Here is a 13,421-nt window from a genome sequence, read left to right as displayed (position 1 = left end):
AAGTTGTCTTCCTCAATCCCCCAGTAGAGCAGCTCCTCTTGGAAAGAGAGGGCACACATCTCACGCAGGAGCCGGAGCTTTCCAACCCGCAGGAAGGTCAGGATCGTCCTGAACGCCCCTGGGTTGCGGTCAAAAAAGAATTCATTGCAGGTCACATCATAATCATCACAGATGTTCAGGATGTCGTCAAAGTTATTGCAGAATTTGAGTTGCCCCAGTCGTGTCAGTGGGAACTCATCCAGGGTGGTCCATGGCAGCAAATACTTAATGCCCCCAACGTTTATAATAATGTGATGCTTTCGATCATCCGGGTGAAAGCCTTTGAGGAGATCCTCCTGAGGGGGAACTAGTTTGGCTCTTTGGTAAAAGACTCCCTTGAGGCTTTCTGTTTCTGGAAAGAAGGTGTGGTTGAAGGATGTATCTGAAGCACAGCTCAGGGCACTGTAGTCATAGTCAGAATTTTCTCCAGGTAGAAGAGTCATCTTGGAAGGTAACTTCACATCACTCTGCTACTTCTGCAAGTGTCTTCTGGAACAAAAAACAGATAAATGGGGTGAGCCATTTACAGCTGGTAAAACAAGTGGAACAGCTGTGGTCGAGCATGGTCAGGCCTTTCTGCAGAGGCTGGGTTTGGCTGGCTGGGTGTTAATGGCTCTGCCAAGGGCTGCTGCCTTGTTCAGGAGCCCCTGTCTGCCACACTGGGGGGTTCTCTTCTCTCAGGCATAGAGGTGTCAGTAACAGTGGGTACAGAGAGAAACCAGGAATAATTCCTGTGTGTGGCAGGACTTCCTGGCTCTGAACAAAGTATAAAAATTATGGCAGCATCTCATAACAGCACAGAATCCAGGTGTGTTTCCAGGAAGGGAAATTGTGTATCTTTATTTAGCTGTTGAACGTAAGTCTTCAGTGTGTGAGTTCCTGTGAAGCCTGTGGGAAGAACCAGAGGTCAGTAAACACACTTCTCAAAGACAGTTAGGAGAGGCCTGATGTCTGAGAGGCCACATGGGAACAGTTTTGGGGAAAAAAAACCCACTTAGATTGATGACCACGCAAAATGTTTGTAGAGTTTATATACATTTAATGAGATGGCAACTCCCTATATATGGCCTCGTTTACAACAGTTTGCAGAGAAATACCAGATTTCTACAGCAGCACTGGAGTTATCATCTCACCTGTAACTGACCCCCCAGTGCAGTGGCAGATCTTTGTCCTCGAGATGGGCTGAACAGCACCAGAGGCCACGGTGACTGCCTCAAATCTCAGGAACTCCCAAAATTCCTACGACGACTTTGAAAAACCACGATCACGTTCTGCTCACTCAGCACTAACATAAAGTCTGTGGGATGAAGTGACTGCAGAGTTCAAATGGGAAAAGGGCGCAGGGAGGAGACATTGGAGGCTCTGGCTCACTATACCCAGGCATTGGGAGCCTCAGACTGATGTCTGCTCGCACACTGGAGGGCTGTGCCGTGCCGCGCAACACCACGCATGGCCCTGACTGGCTCTGTCTGACAGGAGCACTGATTTACTGGGTAGCCTGGACAATAGATAGATATTAATTACACACAAGTGCGCTGACTCTCTCACCTCACATTCTCAGGAAAGTAATAAATACCACATTCGAGTGGCTTTAGAGGCAGCCCACAGTCTGGTCCTTCCCCTGCCTGCACTCCACAGGGGCATGACTGCCCTGGCATGCAGGTGCTGGGGTTGGGGGCCCTGGCAGCAGCGTCACGCGCCTCCAGCTGGAACGAGCCCCTCGGTGCCCCACAGCCAACTCCTCCAGCCCAGCTGCACCTTGGCCGATGGGTCTCCTGCTGGAGTGCTGGGCAGGGAGATGCTCGCTCCAGCCTTCCCTGGCTCCGCGCCATGCATGCTCTGGCAAGCTGCATCCCAGGTGAGCTTGGTGTGGAGCGGTGCTTCCCATTCCTCACTGGTGATCCTCTTTGGTGCCATAGGAAATTTACCGATGGGTAAATGGGGGCTGTTAACCATGCTCCCTTCTGTACTACCAGATGATGTTGGTTAGCAACAACTTATTCACTGAATCTCAGCCAGGAAAAATGAGGAGGCAGCTCAGCTCTGTCACCAGTTTGATCTCCCTCCGCAGCCACACAATGACACAACGGGGAGAGGTGGGGAGAGGGAAATGTAAATGTTCCATGTGTGTCAGACACACGCTGTAACCCTGAGGCACCAACTACAAAACCACAGAGCAAAGAAAAAAGAATTTCTTTCTTCACTTCCAGCTCCTCAACCTGTGCAAGGCAACAAACCTGACAAATTAATCCCAGCGTAACAAATGCACTGACTGACTGTGGGTACAAAAGGTGGCTCCTCCTTTTTCTGTAAGCAGAACTGGCGAGCCCACAGGTCTCACACCAGCAGCTACAGCGTTTGGTGCTGTACGTGGGTTATCCACACGTTCTTTGGTGCCTCAGGTACACGCAGCGTTGTATTCAAGGGGGAGGAGGAAATAAAGTACAACAGAAAACTCAGCCTCAAGGAATGGAAAAAGGAGAAAAATAAACTCATCCATCTGTCTGTCTGTTCCTTGTTTTCCTTTGGAAGGTGCTTCTACCGACTGATGGTCAGTAATGCTTTAAGATGGGAGAGACCTAATTAATGGAAGGTCTCTTTTGCTATCGCGCTTGGAAAAACAAGGAGACCCTTTCATTCACCTGCTGCAGGCTGATGACAGGTGGAATAGCTGTAAGAAATAGCTAGGGGTTAAAGACAGCACCCCGGAAAGCAAGGTCAGGCAAACACATCAGCCTAAAGCAGTGATTTCCCCAACAATTAAGCAAGATGAACTTTAAGGATGAGCTGTAACAGTAAAACGCCCAAATAAAACTGCCCCATTAAGTAAGGCCCACAGTAAAACCCCTCCTTGGCTGCGACAGCATCCTGCCCATGGAGTACCCAGGAGTTAGTGAAGCCCTGTCTGTCTTCTCAGCTCTGCCACCGGTAACGCGTCCTCATCTTGCGCAAACCGCTCCTGCCTGCGCATCGTCTCCTGCTGTGTGTGTTAGCTTACAGGGGCAAGAGCTGCCTTCTCCTGCCCAGGCAGCTCTGATTGCTGTCCTGGCCTCCAGAAACCACAGTAATGCAGAATGACTGGCCCACAGTGCGGGCTCTCGGTGACCTGGAACAATCCACTGTGCACAGGCAGCAAGACAGAGCATCCTTTCAAAAACCTGCCCTGCACAAGATGAAATTCTTCTCCATTATGTCTGGTGAGGAAATCGAATTAGGAATCTGGGCTGCCCTTGCCTTCAGCCGAAATTCAGGAAGGGTGCCAGACTCCTAGGCGATGGGGAAAGAATTGTTAAAGGTGCCCTTCTGAGGGAAAGAAGCAGAAATCATGAGAAACATTCTAAAATTCCACTGCAAGTGTCGTTGTTCCCCCCCCCCCCCAGTGTCCTCTGCAGTATTTTCAATTCTGCAGTGCATCTCTGATGTAATCAGAGCTCCTGCAAGGAGTCCTGATCCTGCTCCGTGATGCAGACACTTCAAAGTTGTGCCTGGATGATAACAAGCATGCAAGGAGGATGCAGAACTCCCCCCACCCCCCGGCTCTCCCATCAATTCCAGCGCCTGGAACTTGTCTCCTGCTTTTTACCATTTGTCAGTTCAGTTTAAAAAAAAGAAAAGTTCCAGATTTCGGTGCAGGGTGAGTAGGAACACAGTGGGGTTTGGGCAAGAATCCCTTAAGAAACTGCCACACAGTGTAGCGATCCTTGTCCTTTACTCTTTCCTTAGTCAAAGGAAGCAGCATGTTCAAGCAGTGTTAAGTTCAGCTGTGTTCTGACACGGGATGTGTGCACTGAGCCAGGGTCCCCTCCTGAAACACTCCGAGCGATGCTCATGCAGCTCTTCACACTGTAACCACCAGTCTCAAACTCCAACTCTGCTTGTGAAGTGAACTCCCAACCAAACCCGAGCACAGCTTAGAGAGGTCAGTGTGTAACATGAAACAGAAGCGCCCTGAAAAACCCCTCACCTGAACCCCTGCTCAGATCTGTGTGTCACTCTCCCTGGTCTGGACACTGCTTTATGACAACCCTGAAACCGAATTACAACAAATATTGCTACTCAGTGCTTAGCTTTATAAAGCCGAGCCTTATCCTGCCAGTAACAATCAGAAGTGGAATAACTTTGCAGGTAACTTGTATCCCCGGGAGAAATACAGCAGCACTGATAACTCCCGCTGCTCCCGGCTGTGAGATATGTCAACAAATCCCGAGAAGTCGCGTTTTAAACAATCTCTTAAACGTCTTCTTGAGAAGTAAAGGATCTGTCATTTATTTACAGAGACAGATTTTGCTGCTGTGTTGAAGAGCCACGGAAGGAGCCAGGGAAGGGTTATCCCATGCATGCATGTCCCCCGCCCGAGCCTTTTCCAGTGAAAGAAAATCTGCCCGAAACACATCGCCTATCAAGAACAGTTAACTCGGAGTGTTAGTCGCCAACAAACAGGAGCCAGTAACCAGATTAACATTAAAGACATCTCTCACTCACTTTAAAATGAAAACCGTGAAGGACCTTCGGATCCGGCAGAGCAGAAGGACGGGGAAGAAGCAGCCTCCACGCCGCGCTGAGCAGGCACCGGGCTCGGCAGAGGGAGAGCCGGGAAGCCCGAGCATCACCAACCGAGCCCGCCGGGTCCTGCGCGAAGCCGTCAGCCACCTCCGCGGCGGGACCGGAGGGAGCCGGGAGCCAGCCGAGCGCTGCCCTTCTCCAGCCGAGCGCCTCCCGCCGCCGGCAGCGAAGGCGGCCCGGGCGCGGGCAGCAGAGACGGCGCGGGGGGACCGTCCCTCTCGTCCATCCCTGCTGCGGGAGAAAACCTGTTGCTACAAGCCCTGCGCGGCCCGGCTGGCCCCTGCCCCGCTCCCCGCCACGCACGGAGGCGGCTCAGTGGGGGAAGCCCCTCCCGGGCGGCCCCGGCCGCGCTCAGCCTCCCGCCCGCAGCCCCGGCCGCTCCCGGCAGGAAACTTCCCCGGAAACTTGCCTGCAAGTTGCCCGCGGCGCCGGGCAGCGAGCGCGGCCGCCGGGAGCCCCCCGCGGCGTGGGGTCGGCGGCGGCGCCGGGCCGCGCTCACCGCGCTGCGCCGCTGCTGCGCGGTGCGGCGACGGAGGCGGCCGCGTGTGCGGGGCGGGCGGCCGCGGGGGGGGGAAGGCGGGGAGGCGCGGCGGGGCCCCGACCCCCCGCATGGTGCGGCCGGCGGGCGGAGAGGCGGCGGGGGAGGCTCCGCGCCCCGCGGAGAGCCCGCGCCCCGCCCCTCGCGGGGGCGCGCCAGGCGGCGGGCTGCCTGGAACCCGAGTCCCCGCGGGTCCGGGCTGACCCGCCAGCGGGAACGGGGGAGAAGAACGAGGAGCAGCTCCCGGCGCTGCCCTCCACACCCCCGAGCCGCCCCGGCTCAGCCCCCAGTCCCTGCCCTCCCCGGCGAGGCGCAGCCCGCTGCGCGCCCGCGGTGCCCCGGGCTGGGGGGGGTCCGCCCGCCGCCGCCCCGGCAGGGCGGGAGCAGCGCGCTGCCCACCGGCGGCATCTCGGGCGGCCGGCCGGCATCGCCACGGGAAGTTCTGGGGCTTTTCCCGGTCCGTGCCCTGCGGTTACTGGTGTATTTGGGTGTGTGTGTGGGGGGGTACGTGTGTGTAGGGGGGGAGAGGGGATGTGTGTGTCGGAACTGTCCGTGGGCCGTACCGCTCCCGGTCCTTGGCGATGCCTCGGGGCGAGCTGAACCCGGCGCTGTGCTGCCCTTGGGAAGCGCGGTGGCAGCTCAGGGATTCGGGGAGCGTCCGTACGCCTGCTTTTTAATGACATTTACTTGACATCTGGGTGGAACCTGCTCTGTGCGGGCTCAATCTCTGCCTTAGAGCGGTGAATCGAATCTCGGTGCCAGGGTTAAGGAGGAACCAGCGGCTTCGGCTCTGCCGCAGGCTCACGGTGCGACCGCCCCCCCGCCTGATTGCTCCTGTCCCGCGGTGGGTGCAGAGATGATGGTACTTCTTGGCCTCTAATTTTTATTACCTGTCCAGGGACTGGACCTGGCGAGAATTCCCTGCAGTTGAGCTCCTGCACCTCGATGCAGGATGGGGTAATTGCCCTCGGTACCGTGGGCAGGGACCGGCTCTTACTATGAACATTGTGCACTTCACCCGGGGTGGGAGGGGGGCTCGTTTCAAGTGAGGTCCTTCGTTGCCATGGTAATACAAATGAAAAACCTATACTATGGTAATTTTAGCAAAATACCTTTTTTTTTTTTTTTTTTTTTTTTCTAAACTAAATTGGACTGTGCTTCGGAATTGTGTGGGCACAGAAACAGTCATGCTGACACCCTTCAGCCGGAGTTGTGGAGCAGCAGCTGTGCAGAGGGCTGACAGTGACCTGGGTGTCTCTTCCCCTGTGATCGCATGGGAGCTTTATCTGGCTTTGTAAAGGTTCATTAGTGCGGCGCTCAGCCTCCCTCTGCAGAGGGAGGTCACTGGCTTTACTGGCCATGGTGCCACGTGTAAAGGGCTTTGGTTTTCATGTAACAGTCCGTAATAATATTGTTAATGAAAGGTTGTGCTTCAAAAGCCTTTGTTGATAATTGCTGTTGAAGACGAGGAACATCATTGAGTAGGGTCTCCCAGGGAATCGCCTGGGAACGGCTTGGTCAGTGCTTCCATAATAACTGGGGTGATGGCTGGGGAGCAGCTCTGACCCCTGCAGCGATTCCAGCCACGGAACACAAGGCCCACATTTGAAATGACCCTGACGCGCCGCAGCCCCAGGCTGAACTCAGCGTGACAAATCTATGTGGTGTGCCACACAGGAAGGGAAATCACGTGTGAGATGGGGACTGCTCTAGGTAAAGCCACCGCAGAAGGGAATCTCAGGGCTGCAGCGCAGTCTGTGCAGTGCTGCGAAATCGCCGTGCTGCTCCGAGCTCTAGTAACAGGAGGATCAGACGTGGAACGTCGGAGGGTGTTGTTTCTGTTCTGCTAGCACTACTCAGACTTGGCTGAAGCACTTTATCCAGTTTCAGGCATTACACTTACTCTTAAAGAAAGATGTGGGCAAACAAGATCGGGGAACAGCAACCAAAACTGTAAGAAGCTTGGGAGACGTGAGCTGTGAGGAAAGATGGAATTCGATTATTTGATCTGGAAACGAAGACACGGAGTAAGGACATGCCAACTGTCTTCAGCTGTATAAACACATTTGTAAAGATGACAGTGAGCGGTTGGGCTGTGACCACCAGCAGTAGGCTAAAAAGCAATTTACTAAAGTGCAATTAGGGAGATTACATCAGATATCAGGAAAAAAACCCCAAGTGAACCAGACCAAACTGTTACCATGCAGGTAGCTGGAGCCTCAGGAGGCTGTAAATCAGTTTAGTGCAGATTTAAAGGGAAGGTGAGGTAAGGTGGCAGGATTGGTGTAGCCTGCCTGGCCATGCCCGGGGACATGGGAGTCCCAGTGACCTTTCCCAGCCTATATTCCTATGATTTCCCATTGCCCAACAAGCTCCCCATACCCTTGCTGAAGAGGCGCAGCAGGAGAGCTCGTTGCCACCTCTATGGCTAATGCAGTGGTTTTGCTATTTAATACCTGCACCAGACTCTGCCATCTGGATCAGTATCTCCTTAGTGTCCAGAGACCACGGGCAGCTTGTGGAGACAGGCAGCGAGGGGGCTGCTCATCGCGAGGGAGCGGGATTCAGATCCCGTTTTCAGCAGTGACTGAGTATCGATGCTGTGCATTGGCTGCTGTGACTGTGTCCAGGCACTGGCTGGCTCCTTGCCATAGGAGCTGCCACCTTGTTTGGACACTTGCTTGGCAGGTTCAGCTGAGGTCAAGGTCTTCACGGGCGTTGACGGGAGAAATAGCAGGAAGGTGTGATACCCTTGGCTGCGGCCAGCATTGACCTGTTCTGGCTAACGGGGGTGTCCACTCTCCAGGCATGTCTTGTCCACACTCTTTCCAAACACGAAGTCCTGTGAGAAGCAGAAGGGACACATGCCCTCAGGGATAGTGAGTGGTGAGGTGACAGTCTTTCTGTGGCGATAAGCTGACGGGGCAGAGAACTGGGTGAGGGTTCCCAGAGCGAAGCCGCTGCTTTGTGCTCCTGGAGGAATTAGCATTGCCGCAGAGAAACATTTTAATCCCACTTTCATTACTTGTGCAGCCTGCGGCTGCTTTCCCTTCTGTTCCTTTGATTGCTGCTGTTGAAATCCTGTTCCCTCGTTCCTTTGGCTCTCGCAGATAATTCCAGCATCGCTCTGCAGTGAGGAGCGGTGCTGCTGGCAGAACAGGGTGTTTCAGCTTCAGGGCACCTTTCACCTCTCACTTTCTAAACAAAGCAAAAGGGTAAATTCACTTCTCATGAGCCAGGACCTAAATATCTCCGTGGCTATAAGATGAGAATGTGCAAATCCAGGCTACAGTGCGAGGACTGTTCACAGAACTTATTCATCAGAAAATTGCAGCTAATGAATACATTATGGAAATGCCATCTGCTCGAGACGGACTCTGTGCATGGAGATAGGAGCAAAACTCTTTGAATAAACTATGGATGGCAAATTATTCTTTAGAAAACAATGCTTTTGTCTTTTAAGGATGCTCTTTAATGTGTGTGCAGGGCGTTAGGCTGGGTAGTGCTGTCCTGGGAATTTGTTCCTCTGCCCTTAGAGGAAGAGAATGGTACCGTTATGTAGGAGTTTGGTATCAGGAACAGGCTATTGGGGGGTGAGAGAGAGTGCAATTACTTTGTCCTTAGCACCATCCCCAGGAGCAGGCCTTTGTCAGCCCTCACCTGGCAGCCCTTTTGATGCAAGGGTCCCGCTGGGAGAGAGATGCTGGAAGTGGCTTTAGGTTAAGGGAATGGTTGTGGCTTGCTCTGAAGTTCCCAAGCTGTGGGACCTCTTGGTTCACTCAGCAACAGTTCATCTGGTTTTGGACTGCAGCTGCTGTGGGATGGGATAGAATGGGATGCTGAGCCCCATGCTGCTCAGGAGCTCTCCTGGAGAGGACCTGGGGGTCTTGGTAGACCACAAGCAGAGCACAAGCCAACAGCATGCCTTGGGAGCAAAGGCGGCCAAGTGTCTTGGGATGTAGGAACAGGAGCTTAGCCAGCAGAGCAGGAGATGTGATTACTTGCCTTTCCTTGGCACTTCTAGAATACTGCATCCAGTTTTGGCCATGAATCATCCATAAACTGAAGGGTGTTCAACAGAAGGGCACCAGGATGGTCAGGGGATCAAGCACAGGCTTTGCTGAGAGACTGGGGGAATTGGGCTTTTCTATCCTGGAGAACAGCTGGCTTTGGGCAGATGTAATAGCTTCTGCCAGCAACAAGAAGGTTATCGGAAGAATAGAACCAGGCTGTTCATTGTGGGACATGGTCGAAGGGCAGGAGGTAACAGACATCAGTTGGAACAAGAGAGGAAGGAGAAACTTTGTTCCCTTGATGAGAGTCGAGCCATGGAGCAGCCCTGGGTGCTTCTGCCATAACTCTCCATCTGCGGGGGGCTCAGGAGCCAACTGCGCTGAGCCCTGAGTACCCAGGCTGCTCAGAGCGAGCCCTGCCTTGTGCAGGAGGCTGGGCTGAGGCCTCCCGAAGCTCCCCCAGCCTGAGCGAGTCCGTGTTCAGATGGTACCTGCTGTCAGCTGTCCCCCAGGAGTCCAAGGTGATGGCTGTGGTCCATCCCTTCGAGGTCAGCTCACTGCGTGCTGGCTGCAGGGGACCCAGTCCTCCTGGCACTGTGCAGTGACACTTTCCTTCCCTGATTTATGGCCTATGCAGGCATTTCTGTTGCTCACTCTTCTCATGTCTTTTCCCATGAATAGCTCCATCACTCTTGAAGCAGGGCTCCTCCAGTGCACGTTCCCATGGATAAAGCTTCAAAACACATCCCCGAGTTTCATTACAAATAAGCCAGTTGATGCCTTTTCACAGAGGTGCTGAGATCCAAGCCTTTGATATTATGGGGTTGCAGTAGCTGGGCATGGGACATGACAAGTCTTGTTCCTGAGTTTCTGTGCTTCTCAGTTCCTGCACTGCCTCCTGACACAGGCTGCAGTCCGCAGCGTGCCTACAAACCATGACCCTTGGGCTCTGTGCCTGCCTGGCTGGGACCGTGTCCCTCCCAGGAGCACAGCAGAAAGCTCCTTTAATTTAAACAAGCATCAAGGCTCAGACATTCCTGTGGAGCCTTGTGGTGCGTTTGTTGGGCTGGGGTTTGGTCCTGACCCCAACGACGCATCCCAGGTGTGCGGGGCGCAGCCAGCCTCAGAGCACCCCACAGCCAGTTGCGTGGGAAGGGAACCCCGCTCCCCTCTGGTCTGTGGATTTGCCTGGTCTGGGTGCGTGGATAACATTCTGCAGAGGGTGAGCGGGAGGATTTTGGCATGTGTGTTGTGTCACTCTGAATCCCTTCCCAGCTCAGGCGTGTAACTTGCTGTGGGGTGCATAGAGAGCCAGGTTAAAAACGTTTATATCCCAAAACATTTGGTAAAACGCAGTCCTTTGGCTGTGCCTGAATAATTAATCCGTATTGTGTACCGACAAGACCAGCAGAAGTGTTTACAGGAGAGGAAGGCTCTCTGGCTGAAATGGCTTTCAGGGAACTGCTGTATCAGAGCTATCAGGGACAGTGTATTATTTATCATGGCTCTGGCAGCCTTCCAGAAACATATCTCAGGGGTTTTTTTTAAGATTGCTGAACTGAAAGAGCCTTGCAAGGCTCTCAGAAATGCCTTCCCAAGCATGTGCTTAAGCATCAGTATTGTTCAGCTTTATGAGTAAGGGTGGATATCGCTCCTAACACTTTGCTACTGTGTTTGCCTCGGATTAGTCAAAGGAAAGCGTTGTTCCACTCCTAAGTTCAGGCACTGAAAGTGTGGGTGTGTTCATTATAGTTGGCTCTGGGGGGCACAGGGACAGCTGGGGCAGAAGATGGTGGCTTTTCCAAAGTGTTTCGCCTCTTGGTGCTGCCTGTTTTTCCCCCCACTGCATAGCTCATAGCTGCACACCCATGTCCCCACCCCTTGTTGCTCTAGGGACAGTTTCCCAGGTTTACTCACAGTGAAATTCAGACTCTGGGCACTCCACAAGGAAACCGGAGAGGTCTGAGTCCAAATGTTCCCTTCTGCTCTGTTCCCATCTGAGTGTGGGTCTTTCAAAGTAGCGGCCTGTGCTGCCAGCCCTTTGCATTGTGCCCATGGACAGGACCAAGACACAGAGGGTCCGGGTGATGCTGCTTTCGGAATGGGACCTGTGGTACCTGGCGCCTCAAGCAGGAGGCAGACCTCACGCTGAACTCAGTTTACCCGTTGTGCCCCGATGAGAGAGTGCTCAAACTGTGCCTGGTGACACTTTGACAGGGTGTTTGGGCATTCACTTTGCTCAGGGATCTGTTAAGGAGATGAGCTGAGATGAGCTTCCATTACGTTTCTTTTTCTGGCTCAGTCAATTTATAATACTCGTGATGCATTCGGCAAACGTGAAATGATCATCTTAGTCATGAGACTTTTGATGTCTGCAGTCATGGATTTCATGGTTTAGGTTTTTTAAGTATTTTGACAATATAGAAGAAAAACCATGTCAGGCAGAGCGCAGCATGCACAGCTGCTGTCCCCACTGTCACCAGGCTGCGGGCATGGGCAGCGTGCAGGGTTCACACCTCAACCAATAAGCACAGGGCTCCGTACTGCCCAGTCTCTACATTTCTCACCCAGAGCAACCTCATCCTTTCAGGCTCGACCAAGCCAAGAGGGACTTACGACCCAGGGAACCTGCGCTGTCTAAGTGAGTAGGTCTTGGGTCCGAATGGGTGGTTTCTTGGCCCTGCTTAGGGCAGCAATGGGTGGGGGTGCGCCTGCTCACCTGGCGCAGGGAGCTCTGCACTCCCTTCTGCCACCGCCACTGACATTTCTGTGCAGCCCAGGCTGATTGTCCCTCGGTGGTTCTGACTCGCGTGCCTGCGACAAGGCGCACGTGTTGGCCGCTGGAAACCTTCCTGCTGGGAAAGGAGCCATCTGGAGAACAGGCTGCGGACCAGCCCGGGGCGAGCTCCCAGGCTGGGCAGGGCTCCTGGGGCGTGCTGGGTGTAGTGGGGCTGTCACTGTACCTTCAGTCCCAAGCGGCAGTGACCGTATCTGGCCGTTTGTGCAGGGATTCGCCGTCCCTGTGTGCACAAGGGGTGATGGTGCTCGCAGGGAGCCAGCTGGCGTGCGAACAGGCGACGCGCTGCAGGGCTGTTGCCATTGGCTCTGCTGGTCACGCACGGCACCTTGCTGCTCCTTTGTGCCCGTGCTCGGCTTGCTGAACACAGCAGCGCGTGGATGAGCAGCTATACGGCTGCAGCCCTTCTCGTGCTGTGTGCTTCTGATTCAAAGACTTTACAAGGGGTTGGAGCCCTGTAGGGAGAAAATAAAAGAGGTGTTTGATAGTGGTAAATGAGGACTCGGATGGGAGCTGCGGTCTGACTCTGGGGTGACCATCCAACCTGATCTGCTTTCTAGGCTCAGCAGTTTGCAACTCAGATGAAGATTTAAAGCAGTCCCTTTACTGGGACTGGGATATTTTTGTTCCCTGCCAGCAAAGCCGTTTCTCCTGAGGAGCCTCACTCAGCAATTCCACATCCCTTGGGAAGAGCAACCTCTGGAGCGGGTGGGAATAGAGGGAGCTCTGCTGGCTTGCTGTGTAGCTGCCCCAAAGTTTTCCAGGCTTGGCTGTGCCTTGGTTCGTGTCAGGGAACCTTCCAACGACAGAGCACCCACGGGCATCGCTGCAGATGCTTGTGGTGGGGGGTTTTTCTCTGATGCCCTCTACTCTTTAATGGTGGAAAGGTGCAGCATCATGAAATTCATGTGTTGAAGCCCAGAATATTGCCCCTTGGTGAGGACACAGCCATTGAGGGCTTCGGGTCCTGGATGTCATTTGAACAGGGAAGTCCTATGCCAGCCATCTGATCCTTCTATGTGTACCCTGATTGTTAATTTTAATTGTCCTTCCTGCTACTGCAACACAAGCCCAGCTCACCCAGGACAGCCTGGAGGTCTTGCAGTGGTGCTGGCTGGGGGGGTTATGCAGACCTTCCAGGATTGATCTCTGGGGACCTGTTAGAGTTGGTGAGGGGCAGCATTAATCACCATGGCTCACGTTTGTCCCATCTGTTTAGAGAAGAGTAATTGGCATTCATCTAAAATACTTTAAAAACACTAGAAGTTTTTAACCCTGCACCCAGCCCCTTGGTTGTGTGCAGTAAACAGCCCTGCTGAAGTCCCTTCTTCTGGGGCTCATTACGTGTTGCTAATAAAGGAACTAGATAAACTTCATCTGTAATTAGCCCTAAAATACTTTTGATTCTGCTTCAAAAACTTCCCCATGTTTTTTTTTTTTTAATATATATAGCACCATAATACTGTTCTCC

The 13,421-nt window shown here is 53.6% G+C and overlaps 1 protein-coding gene across 1 annotated transcript in view; it reads right to left on the bottom strand.

Moving 5' to 3' along the window:
• KCNG1 (potassium voltage-gated channel modifier subfamily G member 1) overlaps positions 1-482 on the bottom strand; it is a gene marked incomplete at both ends in the record, with an annotated part of 1,934 nt that extends 1,452 nt beyond the window's left edge. Inside the window, one exon of the mRNA XM_084271509.1 lies at positions 3-482. Coding sequence (XP_084127635.1) covers positions 3-482 — 480 coding nt within the window. The remainder of the gene's footprint in view (positions 1-2) is intronic.
• Positions 483-13,421: the final 12,939 nt, after the last annotated feature.

The sequence above is a fragment of the Gallinula chloropus genome (genome assembly GCF_964237585.1).
Source record: "Gallinula chloropus genome assembly, chromosome: 16".
Lineage (NCBI taxonomy): Eukaryota > Metazoa > Chordata > Aves > Gruiformes > Rallidae > Gallinula > Gallinula chloropus.
Note: the sequence above shows the minus strand (reverse complement) of the source record. Positions and strands in the feature narration are given on the sequence as shown.